The 21,240-nt window shown below is 42.0% G+C and overlaps 1 protein-coding gene across 1 annotated transcript; it reads left to right on the forward strand.

Moving 5' to 3' along the window:
* The first annotated feature begins 115 nt into the window (after positions 1 to 115).
* SSBP1 (single stranded DNA binding protein 1) lies at positions 116 to 11,878 on the forward strand. Its single transcript, XM_058191340.1, has 7 exons — positions 116 to 217; positions 1,902 to 1,963; positions 4,455 to 4,509; positions 4,801 to 4,941; positions 6,002 to 6,089; positions 8,430 to 8,518; positions 11,678 to 11,878. Exons 2-7 carry the CDS (start codon positions 1,940 to 1,942, stop codon positions 11,728 to 11,730), a joined length of 450 nt encoding a protein of 149 aa, XP_058047323.1. The 5' UTR covers positions 116 to 217; positions 1,902 to 1,939; the 3' UTR covers positions 11,731 to 11,878.
* The last annotated feature ends 9,362 nt before the right edge of the window (positions 11,879 to 21,240 follow it).

Here is a 21,240-nt window from a genome sequence, read left to right on the forward strand (position 1 = left end):
AACTTCCGGGGGAAACGGAAGCTACAGGCGATCTCGCTCTTCTACGGGCCCGAGGCCCTTCTATGCCAAGGCATCTCTATGGTGAGCCGCCTTCCCATTGGCTAAAAGCCATACAGGAAGCGCCTGGAAGTCACGTGAGGCTGTCGGACGGGAGACTTATCTCTCGTGTTGGTTCCGCGCGCCCAGGCATTTGTGGCGACTGCTGGGAAGCAAACAAGTGAGTAACATCCGAGCGAGGCAATGGGCGCCCGTTTCTAAGTGAGCGGCGGGAGGGAACTTCTTAAATAATGCTGCCTGTTTCTTCCTAATCCGGCATCCCGGTTACATCATAGGGCTCGTCTCAACGAATGCATACAAGCTTCCCCAGTAGGTGTCAATATAACCTCCCACAATGTCGTCTTGATATGTCGGACTACAAAGCCTATCGTGCCTAGCCAGCATGCTGGCCGAAGGCGTCTGGATGGGACGAGGGCATAGATAGAGGGCAGACCACATGGTCCCGAGGGAAAAGACTCCACCGCCGGGAGGCTTCGCTGTTTTTCCCTCTTCTCTTGCAAAACACGTGGGCATTAATTCCATTGAGGCGTAGCAGATAAGAAGGTTTAATTTCCTGAGTATTTAGTGGGAAGCAAGTTTTCTTGAGCCCTACGACCTTGCCTTCCTTTAAGCTTCGCTTGTGATTTCTCAGGTTTCTGCCTAAAACAGGTTCTTTTTTATTTCACCAAGAAGAAAATGATTTCAAAGTATATTATTTGCTAAGATATGAACTATGGATGAAGGATTATCAAGTCACAAAGATGACCCAGATTTCACTTTTCTTCTAACCTGATGATACTATTTTTTCCCTACTTTTTTTCTGTCTTTGTGTGGTACTGAATGGGGCTGTAATCTGTCCCCATCAAAAAGATCTTGACTCCAGCTCCGTTGGAAATCTTGGTGCAAGGAAGGAATCCTTATCCTGTGTACAAATACTAGATACTTTTTGGAAGACTTCGATCTTGAACAGAGATCTACTTTTTGAGTTAATTTTCTTTATCAAATCAAGATAGCTCTTCGATCAATTGTGTGCCATCAAGTCGTTCCCCCCCAGCAATCAGATACATACATAGACTCCTCTGTAAGGAGACTATATGATTAATTCTGATGTTGGTCCTCAAAATGAATTCTTATAAGATATAACTTTGTACTTTTCTGTAGTATATAACTAAGGGCATATTAACTGGAGGAAGCCAAAAACGCATACTGTACATGACTTCTGGTTTATTGGCCCAGGACTGGGCTGTTACATAACCTATGTGAGTTATAAAACATGAGGTTATACTTTAGTGTGATGTTTGAGTCATACAGTGGATGAAGTGAAAGCAAAACAAATTATATTACAACTTGGAATAGTGCATGAGCTCAGCTAATGATTGATGTTAAAATTATTTCTTATCTCTTTGCCTATCTCAGTTATAGTATATGGAATTGGATTGATGCATGTTTCTTGGTGAGGCACTCTTTTTTTTTTTCACTTCTTGTTTCTTTTCCCGTGTTCTATTTTTGCACCCGAGTATCTTTTTTGAAGAAATGAAAGCCGGGCCATAAAGCCAAGCTGCACAGGATGCTGCTGTAATGAATAAACGGTATTCTGCCAAGTATTTTTGAATCAAGTTCATTACTGGAGACTTATCTAAGTCCAGTCCTAGGTTAGCAGAAGGAAGTTTTAAGGACTTTTGCATTTTTTCTTCAGTTTACCTCTCTCCCTGGTTGAAGCATTGATAGAAGAAGTTAGGGATAATGGTATAATATAGCAATAGGATTTGAGGTTGTGGAGTAATGAATTAATCAATCTTTGCTTACTCCCAACATTAAACTGTTAATTGGAAATGGACTGTTTTAATATTTTATTTGTCTTTCAGAACATCTCCAAAAGTAACCAACAAATGAAACAGCAACAATGTTCCAGAGGTCGTTATTTCAGGTATTCCATTTTGTGATTTGGGAAGCATGCTTTTATGAAAACTGTATTGTTTATATTTTACAATCATTGGGCTTTATGTGTTGGACTGCCTGTCCCATCATCTTTAAACAGTATGTCTATTGACTGAATGGATTTGGAGTTACAGAGGCTATAGTACAGGGGTCTCCAACTGTTGGAAGAAATATCCATCTGGGTTCAGTTCCAAGTGGGGACAAAGACACTGGAAACATGGAGACTGCTTGGAAAGATGGTTTAATGGTGGCCAGGATCACATGGCTTGAGATCCTGAACAGAAAAGGGCGAGATCCTGTGTGCTCCCTGGCTTTATGCTTTTTCTGAGCTTTGAACTTTCTGGGGCACAGGAAGAGTATCCTGATTGGCTGTCAGACTCCCAGGGGGTGGGGGTCTTAGCTAACATTGTAGGTTGTCCCTCAAGCTTGCCTGAGCCTTGCCATGTGGTGAGTTTCTGTTCTATTGTGTTGCAAAAGATGGTCCATTAACAAAGGTGGGGGGATTGAGTTTCTACCTCTGACCCATTGACAAAGGTGGGGGGAAATGAGTGAGCTTGGTTGAGGCTTTAATGGCCCATTGACAAAGGTGGGGGGTGGCAGGAAGTTGCAGGGAACTCCTTTGTCTTTAAAACATGTTTCTCCATTTCTCATCCAGGGAAATATATTTTGCCTTTTTTAAATATTTTCTAAAATATTTCATTCTTCTAGGAGGGGGGTGGGTGCTTAATTCCTACACAACCATGGCAATTTTAAGACTTGTGGACTTCAACTCCCAGAGTTTCTCAACCAGCTTTGCTGAGCTTTGGGAGTTGAAGTCCACAAGTCTTAAAGTTGCCATGGTTGGAGACCCCTGCTATAGTACATGGGGGTGGGGAGGTTGGATAATGTCAGTCATTCAAGGAAATGCAGATCAGGAGATTTTTTTTTCCCCACAGGGTGACTAGAACACACTTTATTGAGATAGTCTATAAGTCTTTTTCAAACTTTAAGATGTGTGGGCCTCAACTTCATGCTGGTGGGATATTCTGGGAGTTGAAGTCTACACAGCTTAAAGTTTCCAAGTTTGAAAGAACATCAGTGTATTTTAACAGAAACTTACAAGGTTCAGTGTGTTGTATCCCTGAGAATCAGGGAAGAGTATGCTTTAGTCTCCTCTTAATATTTTTAACAATGTATGAGAACTGAACTCGTGGAGTGGTGCAGTGGCCTAGAGGTGAAGCTCTCACCTCACAAGCCTAGGTAGAGGCAGATATTTCTCTCTCTGAGCACACTGTTGCCCAGACTCCACCCCACAAGGGATTATGGGGTCGTTAAATGAAGATGATGATGATTAGAACTGAACTTGTAAAATAATATATTTGCATGCTACTCATTAACTCATTCCCTTCTTCTGGCCCAGAAAAGTAGCATAGTAAGTAAATATCAATTTGAAAAAAGGCAGTAGTAATAGCTACTGGCTATTTATATCTGGTGATAGTGAGGAGGAGGAAGATGAGGAAAAGCAGTCACTAGTGATGGGAATAATGATGAAATAAACGTAAGCATGGAGCCCCTCACCCCACCAATTTGTAATCTAAACCAGGAGCCAGTTCAACAACTAAAAGAACTGAATTTAAAATAAATTGGTTCAGAAATGAAGGAAGAAGAAAAGTTTGAATAAGAAAGAGGAGCTATGTATCTTCCTCTAGAATAAAATTCAGATCTGTAGACTGATCTTGCCAAAGATTAGGTTCACAAATACTATAATGTGGTTTGTTTAGTTACTCGATGAGTTAGAATAGTACATGAACCTAGTCGCTGTGATTTGTAGGTCCTAGTTTATGGCTCAGTATTATGCATGAAGAAAGCCTATATTGGATTCTTCAACAAACAGATGAAACTAAACTATGGCTTAACATTGGTTACAAATCTATCCAATGATTTTCCTCTACTGTGCACATTTTCTACAGGATTTTAAATGTCAGTTTAAAAAAAAACTAGTCTGCCTACTTTCTGAAATTGGATAGAATAGGTATCTGACAGTTGACTGAAGAGTTGCTCTTATTTCTTGAATAAGGGCTTTCAATTTGGGAGGCAATATGGCTCCTGTTTTCCAATCTAGCTACCTAAAGCAGACATTTGCCTGTCCTGCCATTTCATAGGCCCATTGCTAAAGTATGAGAACCCTGCTCAGGGTTAGATCTTTGATTAATCCTTGTGTGTATGCGCTAGTAAATATATCACCATGGCTCACAGCTGCTAATATGTGGACAAGGTGACCGTGATCACCTATATAAAACAGCAACGTGATTGTGTATTTTTCCCTTCACCTGCCTGTTTTCCCCAATTGTGTAAGGTTCACTCAAGGAAAATTCTTTTGGAATGACAACTCTCAAAGGCAGAGTGGCTCCGCTGGATGGGAACTACAGCCTAAATGTAGTTGAAAGAATCTATTGATTCTCTCCGTTGGAATGGCTGCCTTATGTATTTTCTTTCTCTAGGTGATGCGCCAGTTTGTAAGACATGAATCTGAGGTCTCAACAACCCTAGAAAGATGTAAGTAGCTTCTTAAGGGACAAAAAATGGGGGCCTGGCTTCTTAGGGTCATGTGGTCGCAACCAGTGGTGGGTTGCTCTCAGTTCTGTCCAGTTCTTGAGAACCGGAAGTAAAAGCAGCGGGAGGCTCCGCTCACCCATGCAGATCGTCATATATGATGATCTATGTATGTGCAGAAGTGTGAGCGAAGCAAGCACGCGCGGTCCCATTGCAAACCGGTAAATAGAACCCACCCCTGGTTGCAACACATCTTTTATGCATTCTTCTTTACCATGTTGATGTTTTGTTTAGCTTTAAATCGTATCCAACTGCTTGGTCGAGTAGGACAGGATCCGGTCATGAGACAAATGGAAGGAAAAAACCCTGTCACAATTTTCAGCCTAGCCACCAATGAGATGTGGCGATCGGGAGACAGTGAGGTGGTTCTAGGAGGTAAGTGTGTGTATCTATAGCTTGTTGACCATTTCAGCATTAAATTGAATTATGTATGGGCTCAGTCTCCTTTGAGCCTGTATTGTAGGAAGTTAGCACCCAGCCCTCTCCTAGAAGAATGAAATATTTTGGGAAGTCCTAAAAAGGCAGAAAATTATATTTCCCTAAATGAGAAATGGAGAAACAAGTTTTTTTAAAGACAGAAAGCAGACTCAATCTCCTTGCCCCCAGCAGATACTGAGACCAGCTTTTAGAAATGCAGATTTGGTAATCCATTCAAGACATGATATTTTGAAACAAAGGCAGAATGATAGGATTAACCCAACACAGGACAAAGCCATTAAGCCACAATAAGATTATTGCATCACCCACAGAGCAGCTCAGACAAACACCTAGAATTTGTAGTTTGCCTATGGAGCCAGCTATGGCCCCTACATGGCCCCATGGGAGGCTGACAACAGCCAGTGGAATATATGTTCTTGCACAGGAACCTCAAGTGCAAAGCCCAAAAGAAGGTATAAAAGGCCACCACCACCACCCCGCCCTCAACTCCATTTTGATCAGCTGCACCAGAACCGCAAAGGAAAATAAGAAAAATATATTCTTTTCTTCCACTAGGGATGTTTTGCCATTTTGGAAAGCTCTCCAAATGGGATTTCTCCTAGATTCTTGGGCTCAAAATGAAATAAAATCGCAAAGCCCTCAATTCTTAGCTTTTAACGTTCATTTTTAATACCTTCTCTTCTTACCATCATCTGCTAATGGTTTTCAAAGTCTTGGAGTCTTGTCCTAACAACCAACTGATACAGATGCCACTGTTTGATATTGTAGTGGTGCCACTGGTTGTACAAGACCAAATGTGTGCCATCCTTGAAGGTGGGTCAGATTACAAGGGAGGCTTAAGAGCCTGAAATCTGAATCACCATGCCACCAAATCTCTGATACTCTGGAGCTGCAAATGGGGGTCTAGGTTGCCCGTCGCTGCTATAGCCAACATTCAGGATATATGCAGGATCTCTGGTTGTTGCTAAAAATCCTTTCTATGTTTTATATGACCTAGATGATGTTACGCAGAAGACTACATGGCACAGAGTCTCCGTGTTCAGGCCAGGGCTGAGAGACTTAGCTTATCGTTTTGTGAAGAAGGGGTAAGTTGAACTGAGATGCAGATGTTGGGTGAACTTTTTCCAACATGCTTCATTCTAATAAGAGCTTATTTCTAGCATTCCAGGTTCATAAAACATGTCTTGCCTAATGCTGCCTGGCAGGAGCTGGCCTTTCTTGAAACTCTCATCATCTTCCCAATGATAGACTCAAAGGGTGGCTATATCTTATTTATTTTGGGTGTGCTGTTTTCTATGGTACCCTGGTCCTTGTTACTGCTTTGTGTGCTGGAGCCAGTTATCTGGGCAAAAGCGAACAGCTTATGAGAGATGCGTTTTCTTTTAGCTTAGCTGGCTGGGGAATTCTGGGAATTGAAGTCCACCCATCTTAAAGTTGCCAAGATTGAGAAACAATGCCTTAGAGCGGGGGCCTCTGACCTTGGCAACTTTTAAGACTTGTGGATTTCAACTCCCAGAATTCCTCAGCCAGCAAAGCTGGGAGTTGAAGTCCACAAGTCTTAAAGTTGCCAAGGTTGGAGACCCCTGCCTTAGAGCTAAAAAAATAAAATTCTTATTGGAGCTGGTGGTAAGTGGAAAAATTAGGCTACAGCTCTCTACCATTTCATTTTTTAAAAAAAATGCCCCTGGAGAAAAAGTTAGGAAATTAAGTGAATGCATGTTTGTTGTTGGCCCAATAGGATTATTTTGGCAGTCCCTTGTGCCAAACACAGCCTTGGCAATAATAATTAAAATAGTCTTTGATCTTCTTTAATTCACATAATTAATACATAAGCAGCGGGCACTGATGGCAGCAGTTAAATACTCATTTGATTACAAGGAAGTAATTTTCCAATTAAAGAGGAAGGCAAAGGTTTTACAAGATTTGAAACTTACTTAGTTCAGCAAGAGACTTTAAAGCAAATATCCCCAAATTTAGAGAACATATTTCAAAATACACTCAGCAGCTGTCCTTGAAGAAAAATCGCTTATTCTTTTAATAGGAGTAGTTGAAAATACAAGCTATGCATAGTTGTGCTGCCCATTTTATAAAAATGCCCAGCTACATTTTGTTTCTCTAATTAATTAAATTTCTAAGTCATTTAAATTTCTGTTAAGTACCATTGCTGGTAGTCATCCGGTATAATTCAACTTCTTTGAATTAGCCAAATTTTGTTTTATTGTATGTAAAACCTGTCTTATCCAGTTGCTTTTTTTATTGTTTATGTTCTTTTATTTTGTAAATTTTAATGTTTACCTTCAAGTAGAATTCTGGTCCTTAACTATAGTAGAATAGAATAGAATAGAATTTTTATTGGCCAAGTGTGATTGGACACACAAGGAATTTGTCTTGGTGCATATGCTCTCAGTGTACATAAAAGAAAAGATACATTCATCAAGGTACAACATTTACAACACAGTTGATGGTCAATATATCAATATAAATCATAAGGATTGCCAGCAACAAGTTACAGTCATAAGTGGAAGGAGATGGGTGATGGGAACTATGAGAAGATTAATAGTAGTGCAGATTCAGTAAATAGTTTGACAATGTTGATGGAATTATTTGTTTAGCAGAGTGATGGCCTTCGGGAAAAAACTGTTCTTGTGTCTAGTTGTTCTGGTGTGCAGTGCTCTATAGCGTCGTTTTGAGGGTAGGAGTTGAAACAGTTTATGTCCAGGATGTGAGGGGTCTGTAAATATTTTCACGGCCCTCTAAAGGGCTGGGAGCCAGTTTGGCCTAGTAATTAAGGCATCAGGCTAGATCCGTGATGGGGAACCTATGCAAGGGTGCCAGAGGTCGCACGCAGAGTCCTCTCTGGGCACACGTGCCATTGCCAGCTGCTCCTCTGGGTTCCAGTGCAGGTACCAGAGCACCGGGAAATGGCCTGAAAAACGGCCAAAACCCAGGCCATTTTCTGGGCAGTTTTTTGGGGCATTTTCTGGGGCATTTTTCAGGCTAAAAACAGCCTGAATATAGCCCCGAAAACGGCCTGAAAAACAGGCAGAAAACACATGCGCGCGTCAGCCAACTGGTCATTGGGTTTCCAGTGCTCCGGAACATGCATGCCGCATGCATGCACATTCTGGTTTTGCCACTCAGTACCCAAAAGGTTCGCCATCACGGGGCTAGACAGTGGGAGGCTGTGAGTTCAAGTTCCACCTTAGCCTCGAAAGACAGTTGGGTGACCTTCGGCTAGTCGCTCTCAACCCAATGCACCTCACATTATTTTTTTTAATGAGGAAAATAGGATGAAGGGGTATTGTGTGTCCTTGAGCTTATTTGTAAAAATAATAAAAAGCAGAATATGAATAAATGTAGAAAAAATACAGAAAAAAGAATATTGCAATTAACATGCTGTTATTTGTATGTTTGGTTCTTGACAGTGCTCGGCTCTACGTGGAAGGAAAGATAGATTATGGCGAATATGTAGATAAAAACAATGTGAGGCGGCAAGCCACAACTGTGATTGCAGGTAAAAAGTTTTGAAATGCAAGTGGTAAAAGTTGCAGATGGATGTTGCTGCATAGACTCCTGCATGGCTCTTAAATTTATAGAGGATTAGGCCATACTTGAATTCCTGTGTCTTCCACTAGGTGTCTCTCTTGGATGCTCTTCTTTAAAAAATCTGCAGGAGCACCAAGTTCTTAATGCAAGTATTGAGTCTTAAATTACAGCCCTCATCCTCCCCTACCTGGGTTGGAGACTATGGGGGTGGAAGTCAAACGTGTCTGATAAATACAAGACAGGCAAGATTGTCTGTCTGAGAACTGACAGCCTTGTCACTTTCTATCTTGCAAAGAATGAACGTTTTGTCTTTGCTTTGTAAGGGAAAGTAAGCTGTGGCTGAAAGTTCAGATACAGGCGTGTCACAGGAAATACTTGAATGTCTGCTTGGGCCATTGATTCGTCTTCCTGCATTTTCTCTCTGCTGGGCTTAGTGAGAGACTTTAAAAGCAGGAGGGGAAGGAAGGCAAGGTTTAAAAAGAAATGTATTGCACATTTTTACAAAGTTAAAAGCTAAAAAAATGTTTAAGAAATAGTAAAAGGAAAAGAATCTGAGAGGAAAATAGAAAAGTAGAAGAAAAAGTGAATCAAGAAAAACATTTTAAAAAGTGACATCCAACCTTCTTTGTAGCAATTACAAAGTTAACTCTATTTCCACCCTACCAAATTATGTAACGTAATTCCCTTCTTCCCATATAGAACCTTTTTTAATCAATAAATCCAGAAATCAGCAGTTAATTTTTATCCGTTCTCAGTGAAAAGTCCATTAAGGGTTTCAGGTCCTTTGTAAAAGTCATTGTTATTCTTTCCTTTACCAAACAAATCAATTTTAGCCATTTCTATAAGCCATTTTCAGTCGACTCCTCCCATGAAAGTATGTCTCTTCAAGTCCAAAAATGACAGAATGGTGATGCTCTTTTATGGACCATCTTTTCCTAATGTTGTAATGTTGTCTTCGGGTCTTCTGGCTCTTTGACAAATGGGGGGAATTAAGAGTAAAGAAAAGCATTGTATTGTTGTTCTAGAGCCTGTAGTTTGTAGCAATATTAACATGGAGTTTTGGAAACTCTGGGTTAGACTGAGTAAACATTCTGGAAGAGGGAAATGACAAATATTTCCACACTGTTGTCCAGACACCACATTTAGAAGTGAGTTTGACTTGAAGAAGACTATTACATTTCTATTTTTGGCAGTGGTTTGCTCTCTAAGCTTGCCAGGTTTCATTACCATGCTAGTGGTACCATCAAGTGGAACTTTAGTAGAAATGTATTGTTGTTTGGCATTATTTTTAATGCTGAGGAGCTGGTCAGATCCATTGTTGATTGGTCATTCGAATGGTCCAGTTTCTTACATGTTCATATACTTGTTAATCACCCCTTTTGTAGAATACCAGACTTCAGTAAATTCATGCGTGTGGCGAGTGTTGGCATGGCCGATGACCACACTAGCACACAAGACATATAAGCTAAAGAGGAATAGAACAAGATATTTCTAGTAAAGTCCCACTGATGATGTTACCTAGCCTGGTAACAAGATGTTCTGAAACTGAATGGCAAGCCCGGAGAGCAAACCGCTGCCAAAACCTAAAACCCACAGCTACAAGTGTTTTCTGTTACGTCTCTATTTTTTTTAAAGAGGATAAGATGGCGTGCATCTTTCTCCCTTTAACAAAATCCTCCATAGCTACCTTTAAGTCTCTGTTCAAAGACTGATGGGCAAGAGAAGAGAAGGTCCCCATGAGCTTAACAGTGGAGTAGGCTCATGAAGTTGGGACATCTAATCCCATAATTAATCATTATTTCACTGGCTCTTAGCAGGGCTGTCAAACTGCTGGCCCATGGGCCAGATGTGTCACGTGCTGGCCACGCCCACGCCCGGTTTAGCGAAGGGGGGGAACTCCCAATATGTCACATGATGCTGCCGTGACGTGAGTTTGACACCCCTGGCTTATAGTAACTAGCCTGCTAGATACCTCTAAGCAGGGAGTGTTCCTCACCGCAAAATAAAATGCAACGGCTGCCAGAAGATAGTTTCAGTTGTGGATTTGATAATAATAATGTAGCTCCACGGGACTTATGAATTGAGGAATGTTCTTATTTTGTGCCTCCACCCTTAATACTGTATGGAGAACATATAATGTACTTTGAGCCTGAACTGGATGGTTGACTAGACATAGCAAGTTGTCTGGTGCATGTAAAAAAATTCCAGTATCCTCAAGAACAGGTAGTCCTCAACTTATCACAACAGAGCCTCAAAATTTCTGTTGCTAAGCGAGGCAGTTAAGTAGGTTTTGACCCATTTTATGACCCTTCTTCCCACAGTTAAGTGAATCACTGTCAGCATTCCAGAAAATCCCCCAGGTAAAACTCCAAAGCAGGCATCTTTCAAAGTTCTTTTACTAGGATAGGTAAACTAGCACATCTGGGAAAATCCAAATCTGAGAGAGCTAGGTTTTCCCTCAGTACATCAAAACTCCAAAACCAACCCGATTCCTCTGCCAATCGCCAACCGTCCATCTCGATACATCACTCCGACCACTCCTTCTCCAGCTGCAGGACCAGCCTGACCTTGACCGGCAGGAAGAATATTATTGTGTCTAATGGGCCCCTCTACTAACCCCCCCCCTCCTATTTTCCCACACATGAGAAAGTGGCAGCAGGGAAGCTTCCAGCTTAGTATGGCTTCCAAAGCTGACACACTGCAGTTAAATTAGTAATATGGTTGCTAAGAGAATCTGGCTACCTCATTGACTTTGCTTGTCAGAAGGTCGCAAAAGGTTATCACATGATCCCAGGACTGCAACCATCATAAATATGAGTCTATTGCTAAGCATATGTGAATTTTGATCATATGATTCCAGGGACTGCAATAGTTGTAAGTTTGAAAAATGGTCGTAAGTCACCTTTTCAGTGCATTGTAACGTCAAATGGTCACTAAACGAACTATTGTTAAGTTGAGGACTACTTGTACAAATAGTCTGCAAGTTGGAAAAGATAAATCTGAAAAAAGGAAGTTGCTGCTCAGCAAATCCCAGCCATATATATATATCTATATTGTAGTCTTGACTGAGCTTATGTTGATACGTCTTCAAATGTGTAATGATGTCTCTTATTGTTTGTGCTTTCAGATAACATCATTTTCCTGACTGATGCTAAGGATGTATTTCCTGAGGCGACTTAAAAAGGAATGATGCAAATGGGGTTTGGACTGAGGGTTAAACTGTTCTTTTTTTCCCCTTTTTTTTCCTTTTTATTGTAAGCTTTTCCTAATACAATAATCATGTCTTTGTTGTCTAGCCTGATAAAAATAATTTTTTGTACAAAAAGAACATGTATTCAATTTCTTGCCCACTGCAATCAAGAAATTCTTAGGAAATCAACGTAATAAATCATCCGGAGAACAATTACATAACAGTAAGCAGTTCTATCACAGATCACTTTTAAAATACAGTAAAAATAGATGGTGACATCTGTCAATCAAAGGCTCCTTAAACAATTCTGCTTTTAATGATTTCCTGAACCTGAATATAATTTTTGCTTTGTTCAGACTTTTGACAGATGTATGTCTCACTTCCCAGAAAATCCTTTTAATGGAGGTGAAAGAGAAAGGTGCATTATTGTTTGTTTCTTCGTTTTGGCTGCTTTGCTAAGTGTGGTGCAATGAAAGTTAAATGAGAAGTGCAGCTTTGCTGATCGGCCAGGCCCAGAGCCAAATTATTTAGCAGCCTTGATGTGCCTTCCAGTGGTGACATAACATTTCTATAGAGCTCTTGCACTCTCCAAAATTTCGTTGTTCGTTGCAGATATTTCATTACCCAACTAGGTAACATCCATGCAACGACCAAACTTGGAGCAGCAAAGATTTCACAGTTCAGCCCTGAGCTACAGGTATGCTCTTCTGCGGGTATGATTTCTATATATGAAGCCGGCTCTTCACGCAGGTCCATGGTCAGTTGAGAAGAGGTGTGATTTTGTAAGGGTGCTCACTTCTTCAGCAAGCGTTTCCTGAACAAAACCCTGTGTAAACCTCTACACCGCTGTTAAAAGTCCAGTAAAGCTACAGTACCATCTGCTAAAGTAGAGTCTGAGCCATAAGTCGAGACTGGATGCCGTGATTGGGAATAGCTCTCTCCAGAGGCTGCTGCCTGGCCTCCATCCTTTCACTCAACTCTGAGCACAATTTAAAGTTGCTTGCGGCTCCCAGATCCTACAGTGTCGTATATACCAGTGGTCTCCAACCTTGGCAACTTTAAGACTTGTGGACTTCAACTCCCAGAGTTCCTCAGCCAGTTTGCTGGCTGAGGAACTCTGGGAGTTGAAGTCCACAAGTCTTAAAGTTACCAAGGTTGGAGACCCCTGGTATATATTATGGCAATTCAGCCTGTTTTTTTTTTTATAAGCACACTCAACAGACCTGCTTAAATGTGTAGTAGGCTTGATATATTTATTTTGCAAAAAAATGCATATTTGTAAAAATGGGTGAGCATCATCACCATAGAATGCTGTACTTGCGGTCTCTAAAAGTTTCTCAAAAGAACTAAAGAAAAACCACTGACACACACACACACACACAAAACCCTAAAGGAGTGATGGCAAACCTATGGCACCGGCATGCGAAACCATCCCACAAAGAATGCGCGGCCTCGCTGGGTCCTCTTCCACGTTCCTGTGATCACATGTGCCCTGATCAAGTGGCTGTCACAGGAGCAGCGGAACCCGGAACAGCGGCATTCCAGCACACATGCGCAGGCAGGCAACTGATCTTCCGGGTTGCCATTGTGTGCATGTGCAATGGCCAGCTGTTCGTCGGGCATGCTTCCATGCCGGTATCCGGGTGTTTGGGTGCCGGTTCGCACATGCGTGATGGACTGCCTTTCTTCCGGGTATCGCCACTCCCACGTGCGCGAAGGCCAGGGGGGCTGAACATACCTCACAGGATGGTTCCGCATGCCACTTACGGCACGCAGGCTGGCACGCAGGAAAGTCAAAGGTTCATCACGGCCCTAAAGTTTCTCAAAAGAACTAAAGTAACACCACCAACACAAAAACTGGACTGTAGAAAGCTCATTTTAAAGATCTGAATATGATAATGGGCTAAAGGAGTTTCCCTCAGCACTTACTAGCCTTTCTCCAACAGAAACGGGGTGTGTTTTTTACACCTATAGTACATTGCGGGGGGAGGGGGGGAAAGGGGCCTTCGTTTGGAAAAGAGCCAATTTAGCAGCTAAGATGCAGAAATTGGATTGGGAAGATTCAGATTCAAATCCTCATGTCAATTAAGCAGCTTACTGGATAATTTTAGACGGGTCACTCATTGATTCATTTGGTTTCTTGGGGTGAAATGCAGGTAGTCCTTGGACTTACAACTGTTCCATTTAGTGACTTCAAAATTACAACAGCACTGAAAGAAGTGAGTTATGACCGATTCTCATGCTTATGACCATTGCAGCATCCTCATGGATCACACGATTAATATTCGGGCGTTTGGCAGCGGGCATGTGTTTAATGAAGGTTGCACTGTCCCAGTGTCATGGGATCGCCTTTCGTGACATTCCCAGCTGGCTTCTGACAAGCGGGAAGCCAGTCAATACAGGAAGCCAAATTTGCTTAACAACCACATGAGTCACTTAACAACGGCAGTGATTTTCTTAACAACCACACGAGTCACTTAACAATGGCAGTAATTTACTTTACTTTACTTTACTTAAGGGTCCTTGAGTGGCGCAGACTCCTAAGACAGTCTGTTATTAACAGCAGCTGCTTGCAATTATTGCAGGTTCAAGTCCCACCAGGCCCAAGGTTGACTTAGCCTTCCATCCTTTATAAGGTAGGTAAAATGAGGACCCAGATTGTTGGGGGCAATAAGTTGACTTTGTATATAATATACAAATGGATGAAGACTATTGCTTAACACAATGTAAGCCGCCCTGAGTCTTCGGAGAAGGGCGGGATATAAATTCAAATTAAATAAATAAATAAATAAATAAAAACCGTGGCCAAAAAAAAAAAAAGGTAAAATGGGGCACATTGCAATAATTGCCTTGCTTAGCAAGGCTGTACAATTAGCACAGGGGCCCCCCAAGGCTGTGTGCTCTCCCCACTTCTCTCTGTATACCAATGACTGCATCTCCAATGATCCATCTGTTAAGCTACTGAAGTTCGCAGATGACACAACAGTGATTGGTCTCATTCGAGACAATGACGAATCCGCATATAGACGAGAGGTCGAACGACTAGCCTTGTGGTGCAACCAAAACAATCTGGAACTGAACACACTCAAAACCATAGAAATGGTGGTAGACTTTAGGAGAAACCCTTCCATACTTCCACCTCTCACAATACTTGACAACACAGTATCAACAGTAGAAACCTTCAAATTTCTAGGTTCTATCATATCGCAAGATCTCAAATGGACAGCTAACATCAAAAACATCATTAAAAAAGGACAACAAAGAATGTTCTTTCTGTGCCAACTCAGTAAGCTCAAACTGCCCAAGGAGCTGCTGATCCAGTTCTACAGAGGAATTATTGAGTCTGTCATTTGCACCTCTATAACTGTCTGGTTCGGTTCTGCAACCCAACAAGAAAGACACAGACTTCAGAGGATAATTAGAACTGCAGAAAAAATAATTGCTACCAACCTGCCTTCCATTGAGGACCTGTATACTGCACGAATCAAGAAGAGGGCCGTGAAAATATTTGCAGATCACTCGCATCCTGGACATAAACTGTTTCAACTCCTACCCTCAAAACGACGCTATAGAGCACTGCACACCAGAACAACTAGACACAAGAACAGTTTTTTCCCGAAGGCCATCACTCTGCTAAACAAATAATTCCATCAACACTGTCAGACTATTTACTGAATCTGCACTATTAATCGTTTCATAGTTTCCATCACCAATCTCTTTCTACTTATGACTGTATGACTATAACTTGTTGCTGGCAATCCTTATGATTTATATTGATATATTGACCATCAATTGTGTTGTAAATGTTGTACCTTGATGAACGTATCTTTTCTTTTATGTACACTGAGAGCATATGCACCAAGACAAATTCCTTGTGTGTCCAATCACACTTGGCCAATAAATTCTATTCTATTATGGTGACAAAGTAAGGACTGACTACCTGTGCATTGCTGCTGTAGGACGGGCAGAAATTAAAGCCCATATTTTTATCCAAACAGGCTTTGAAATGGTGTTTTTAAGACTTGGCACATCAAGAGGGACCTGACTGGAGAAGCCAGTCTAACTCGTATGTCATAGATTGGGAGGTTGCGGCCCCAACCTGCATTCTTCCAAAGCCAGTGCAGTTTCATGACCTTTCAATCTTCCTGCCAGCTTCCGTGTTCTTTCCTTTCTCCTGTTACCCCATGAACGCCTTTCTCGCCTCCAGGCCCTTGCTGATGGAAGCCTTGACGGCACCAGGGAGCATTTGAAGCTTCGCTGATAATCTGCAGATGAGTCATGCAGGTGAAGAGCTGGTGATTTCTCAACCTGATGGCAGCCGAGCAAAATAGAAAGTGTGTGTGGTGGGAGGGGGGGGGAGGAATCCATGAGAGTCATAGCATGACTCAAAACAGATCGGCCAGCGTTTGCAAAGTATTGTTATGAAGGTCAGATCATATTTTGCTAAAACGAAATTTCCACACCTCTTAAGCAAAGGGAGAATCCTTCTGACAGCTTCCACAGAAAGAAAATAACAAGCAACAGAAGCAAAGCAGAGCACTTTTCAGCAGAAGAGGAAGACTTAGGGAAATTCATAAAAGGAAATGTGGAGGCAATTTTGTTATTGTTAGTTGCGAAGTCGTGTCTGACCCATCGCGACCCCCGTGGACAATGTTCCTCCAGGCCTTCCTGTCCTCTACCATCCTCTGGAGCAGAGGTCTCCAACCTTTGCAACTTTAAGCCTGGCAGACTTCAATTCCCAGAATTTCCTCTGTTTTTTGAATAAAGTTTTTTATTTTATACATAAACAAACATTCAATACATCAGTCAGTTCTTCCATGTGACATCTCGGTGTTTTCTTCTTCACTTCATCTTCTTTGTTGTTTCTTCTATCTTCATTTTCACATAATCTGTTACATTTTTCACAAGTACAATGTTCTAAATATACCATTTTCTTACATAACTATTAGTTTGCTTATCCATATCTTTTTTCTAACCAATGGTAAAATTGATCCCATATCTTAAAATATTCTGAATCCTCTCTTTCTTTAATCATCAATAGATCATCAATCTATTCATTTCTGCACAGTCTAATATTTTTTTGATAACTTCCCCTTCCAGAGGTATTTTCTCTGCTTTCCAGTTTTGTGCAAAAACAATCCTTGCTGCTGTTATTACCCGTATAATCAAGTAAATATTTTCTTTTTTAATTTCTATTGGATACCCAATAGAAACAGCTCCAGTTTTAAATCAATATGTTGTTGTATCATTTCTTCTAACCATGTCTTAAATTTAAACCAATAATTTTTAGCTTCCGGGAATGTCCACCATATATAATAATAAGATCCTGGTAACTGGTGACATTTCCATTGTTTAGCTGACTTATCTTTAAATATTTTTGTCAGTTTTTCAGGAGGCATATGTCATCTATAAACTCCCAGAATTTCCCAGGGAATTGAAGTCTGCCAGGCTTAAAGTTGCTAAGGTTGGAGACCCCTGCTCTGGAGTCAATAGCTGCCGTTTATTTAACCCTGCCCCAACTTAATGTAGCATAGTTGCTATAGATCAAGAAGATTTTGAATTTTGTTTTTGTCATGCTTTTGACCTCAGTTTACCAATCTATAAAATGGGAGACTGATGGTCCTGGCTTACTTCACATGATAGATGCTGATTACAAATCTAAAGAATGTATTTAAATATTAGTTCTAATATTTGGTGTTTGAATATAAGATCAACTAATTTTTGAACTAATTTCAGTTAACTGACAAAAGGTAATTGACAAATCATTTCCCTCTTCCATACACCTTTTTTTTTAAAAAAAATGGAAATATGCCAGAAAAATAGGCTCCCCCCCCCTATTAGAGTAAGCTGTATCTGTGTTGAAAATATTATTTTTTTGAATGCAGAAATATTCATGTGTAGTTCACACTCCCTGCAAATCAGGTGTCCAACCTTGGCAACTTTAAACCTACAGACTTCAACTGGCTGGGGAATTCTGGGACTTGAAGTCCACAAGTCTTAAAAGCTTCCAAGGTTGGACACTCCTGCTTTATATACACTGGGATCTTACATGCAGTGAAGCAGGTCCATTGTTGGAGCTTAAATGCAGTCAAGCAGGTCTGGGCCTCTCGGGTGAGAAAGTTGTGTGATGGACATTTCCCTCCCATCACCTCCAGAATAATCTCATAAATTGTATCATACTTTAAAAATTACTTGTGCATTAACATAAATACTTATCTGTTAGCATTTTATCACAGCAGATGGTAGCAGTGGGGAAATCTGGAAGAAGGCTGTTTATAAAGAAACTTCATAGAGTCATTGTAGTCCAGGGAAAGAAACAGCTGGGGTACCCTTTGTCTAACCTGACACCCAAGGGATTTGGAATGTCAATTCCCCAAATCCTGGGAATTCTGGGAGTTTCAATCCCAAAGAATTTGCACTAAAGTTTCCTTGAATCTTATCTTTTGTGGGGAGTGAAAGAAAACTTAAAAGTGAGAAAGATGGTTGCTTTCTACTGTTCACATAAATACGGTATGCAGAATATATTTTATGTTAGCTGTTTCATCCTATTTTTTCTGTACTGACTCTACATAGATATACAAATTAGATGCTCATGTCTGCAAACTCTGCAGAAATTATATCAGCACCATACTAAAATCCTTAGAACACAAGGAATGTTTACATACACAACGTAATATACAATATAGACAAGCCACAAAACCTGGAACCAATGAGTCAAGTTTACCAATCATGCTAAGCCAGAATTCCTCTGTTTTTCTAGCAGAAACCAGACATGGGGTATATTATCTGTGGTTTATAATTAAAAGTATGGAATAAACTGAAAGAAGCCAATTTATGGGTATTTGCACTTACAGTGCTAAAAAAAATGGAATAAAACCATTCCAATTTCCAAATACGTTCTGATTTTATATAGTGTACTTTATATACTCAAGCTGGGTTCCTGATTGTAAAAGGACAGCCAGTTGCACTGTTTAACCTAGAAAGAAATAGTCCTTTGCATATTAAGCCTTTCAGAATAATTTCAGAACCCTGTTATGTATATAGAGATCAGCTGCTAATTGTTAAGTTCTGGAAGTAACGAGGCTGGAGACTAGGGTAGTGACAACAGCTCTTTAATATAGGGTGAACCCAGCAGCTGGCTGGGGAACAAACCTCTCCTTTTATACAGTTCTACGGACGGCTTCGTCCAATCAGCAACGTGCTGATTTCCCGCTCAAATATTTGAAGGAACATACAAGAATACATAACACTCCTCCCCTCCCAGAAAACACTTTGCCTCTATTTACATTTTATTTACATGTTATTTTTCGACGTAGTCACGCAAATAACCTGGGCGTCTCCTAGTTCTTTCAGACCTGCGCGGTTCAGTTCTGGGTGGTGTTTTGAGCTGTTCGGAGGGTCTATTTTCTCCTCCCAGCTCTTTCTCTAAGCCATCGGGCCCTGGATTATTGGCAGATTCCTTTTCTTGGCCATCCGGCCCTGGATTATTTTGTAATTTTCCTGCTGTTTCCTCGGGAACCTGATGGCGTCGCTGGACCTCCGGGACCTCAGCTAAGTCTTGCGCCTCCCCCGGGTCATTGTCAGCTGTGGGTTCAAATAAGGAGGGGTCATAATTTATTTCTTGTGGCTTAGGTTGTTCAGTTATTCGTCTCCTTATCTGATCTATGTGGCGCCTCCATACTCGGTTGTCTTGTAATTCGACCAAGTATGACTTTGGGCCGTGTGCGTTTATTATTTGTCCCGCGAGCCAACTCGGGCCGGCCCCGTAGTTGCGGGCCCACACTCGGTCGCCTATGCCCAATTCCCTTGTTTTGTCTATTTCCCCTTGTAACCCTCGGGTGTGTAATGGGGACTCAAGCGGTCAAGTGGGCACCGGAGTTTCCGTCCCATCAATAGTTCGGCTGGGCTTCTGCCTGTAGCAGTGCTTGGGGTTCTGTGCTGAACGGCCAGAAAGAAGTCTATCTTTGTTTGCCAGTCACCTGGCTTGAGCCTGGACAATGCCTCCTTAGCGCTCCGGACGGAACGCTCTGCAAGGCCATTCGACGCAGGGTGGAAAGGCGCAGAGAGGGCATGTCGGATGCCCTCCTCTGCCAAGTATTCCTCGAACTGGGCTGCCGTGAATTGCGGCCCGTTGTCTGACACCAGAGTGTCAGGCAACCCATGGGTTGCGAATAAGTGGCGCAGGGCTGCGATTACTGCCTCGGCCGTAGTGGATTTCATTAGTATGATCTCCAACCATTTAGAGAATGCGTCGACAACCACTAGAAAAGTTTGGCCATGGAAAGGGCCAGCAAAATCAATGTGAATTCTTGACCAGGGCCCTTGGGGTTTTTCCCATTCCCTGACTGGGGCCGTTGGAGGTAGGGGTCTGGACTCTTGGCAAGCCTGGCATTTCCCTACCCTCTCAGCAATCTCTGAATCCATGAGTGGCCACCACACATAGCTTCTTGCTAGCCCCTTCATTCGGACGATCCCTGGGTGGCCCTCGTGGAGGAGGTCCAGTACCTTTTCCCTTAATTTATCGGGGATTACTACCCGATCACCCCATAACAGGCACCCCCCTTGAGCCGAGAGCTCATCCCTTTTTTTAACAAACTCCTTAAAACGTTCGCCCGGCGCAGCGGGCCACCCTCTTTGTACCCAACCGAGTACAGTCCTTAACATAATGTCCCGGTATGATGCCCGAGCCACTTCCTTAGACGTGACTGGGCCAGAGTCCAAGGAGTCAATAAGCAGGATAGGCATCCCCGGCGTGGGGTCTTCGATGGCCCCTGGCAGTGGGCATCTGCTTAACGCGTCTGCATGCCCCACTTCTTTCCCTGGCCGATGATGCAGCTTGTACGAATAAGCGGCTAAGAAAATAGTCCATCGGGTCAAGCGTGGCGAAAGTGCCACAGGCGTTGGGCGGTCGCCAGCCAGTATCCCTAGTAGCGGTCTGTGGTCAGTCACGATTTCAAAATCCCGCCCAAAGACATATTCGTGGAATTTTTTAACCCCTGACACAATGGCTAGTGCTTCTTTATCTAATTGGCTGTATTTTCTCTCTGGGGAGGACATCGTTCTAGAGTAAAAAGCTATAGGGGCTTCTGTGCCGTTTGGAAGTCTATGGCTGAGTACAGCCCCCACCCCATAAGGGGAGGCATCGCAGACCAGCACTAGTGGCAATGAGTTGTGATATTGGATGAGCAGGCTATTACTTGAGAGCAGGTTCTTTACTGCTTCAAAAGCCTTATTTTCCGACTTTCCCCAAGACCAAACAGTATTTTTCCCTAAAAGTCTATGCAGCGGTTCGGCAACGGTCGCTTTGTTCTTTAAAAGACCGTAAAAATTCACTACCCCCAGGAATGCCTGCAGCTCTGCTTTGTTTTTGGGCGCTGGAGCCTCTCTAATTGCCTTGACCTTGCTCTCAGTAGGGTGAATTCCTTTCTTGTCTATCCGGTAGCCCAAGAACTCGACGGATTCGACCCCTATCTGGCATTTGTTTACCTTGACTTTTAATC

The sequence above is a fragment of the Ahaetulla prasina genome, chromosome 7 (genome assembly GCF_028640845.1).
Source record: "Ahaetulla prasina isolate Xishuangbanna chromosome 7, ASM2864084v1, whole genome shotgun sequence".
Taxonomy (NCBI): Eukaryota; Metazoa; Chordata; class Lepidosauria; order Squamata; family Colubridae; genus Ahaetulla; species Ahaetulla prasina.

Excerpts from the sequence above, each read along its gene's own strand:
- SSBP1 (XM_058191340.1), top strand. The coding sequence starts at position 1,940 with ATGTTCCAGAGGTCGTTATTTCAG. Across the intron at positions 4,942-6,001 it reads CAGTGAGGTGGTTCTAGGAG|ATGATGTTACGCAGAAGACT; the intron begins GTAAGTGTGTGT and ends TATATGACCTAG. Across the intron at positions 6,090-8,429 it reads TATCGTTTTGTGAAGAAGGG|TGCTCGGCTCTACGTGGAAG; the intron begins GTAAGTTGAACT and ends GGTTCTTGACAG.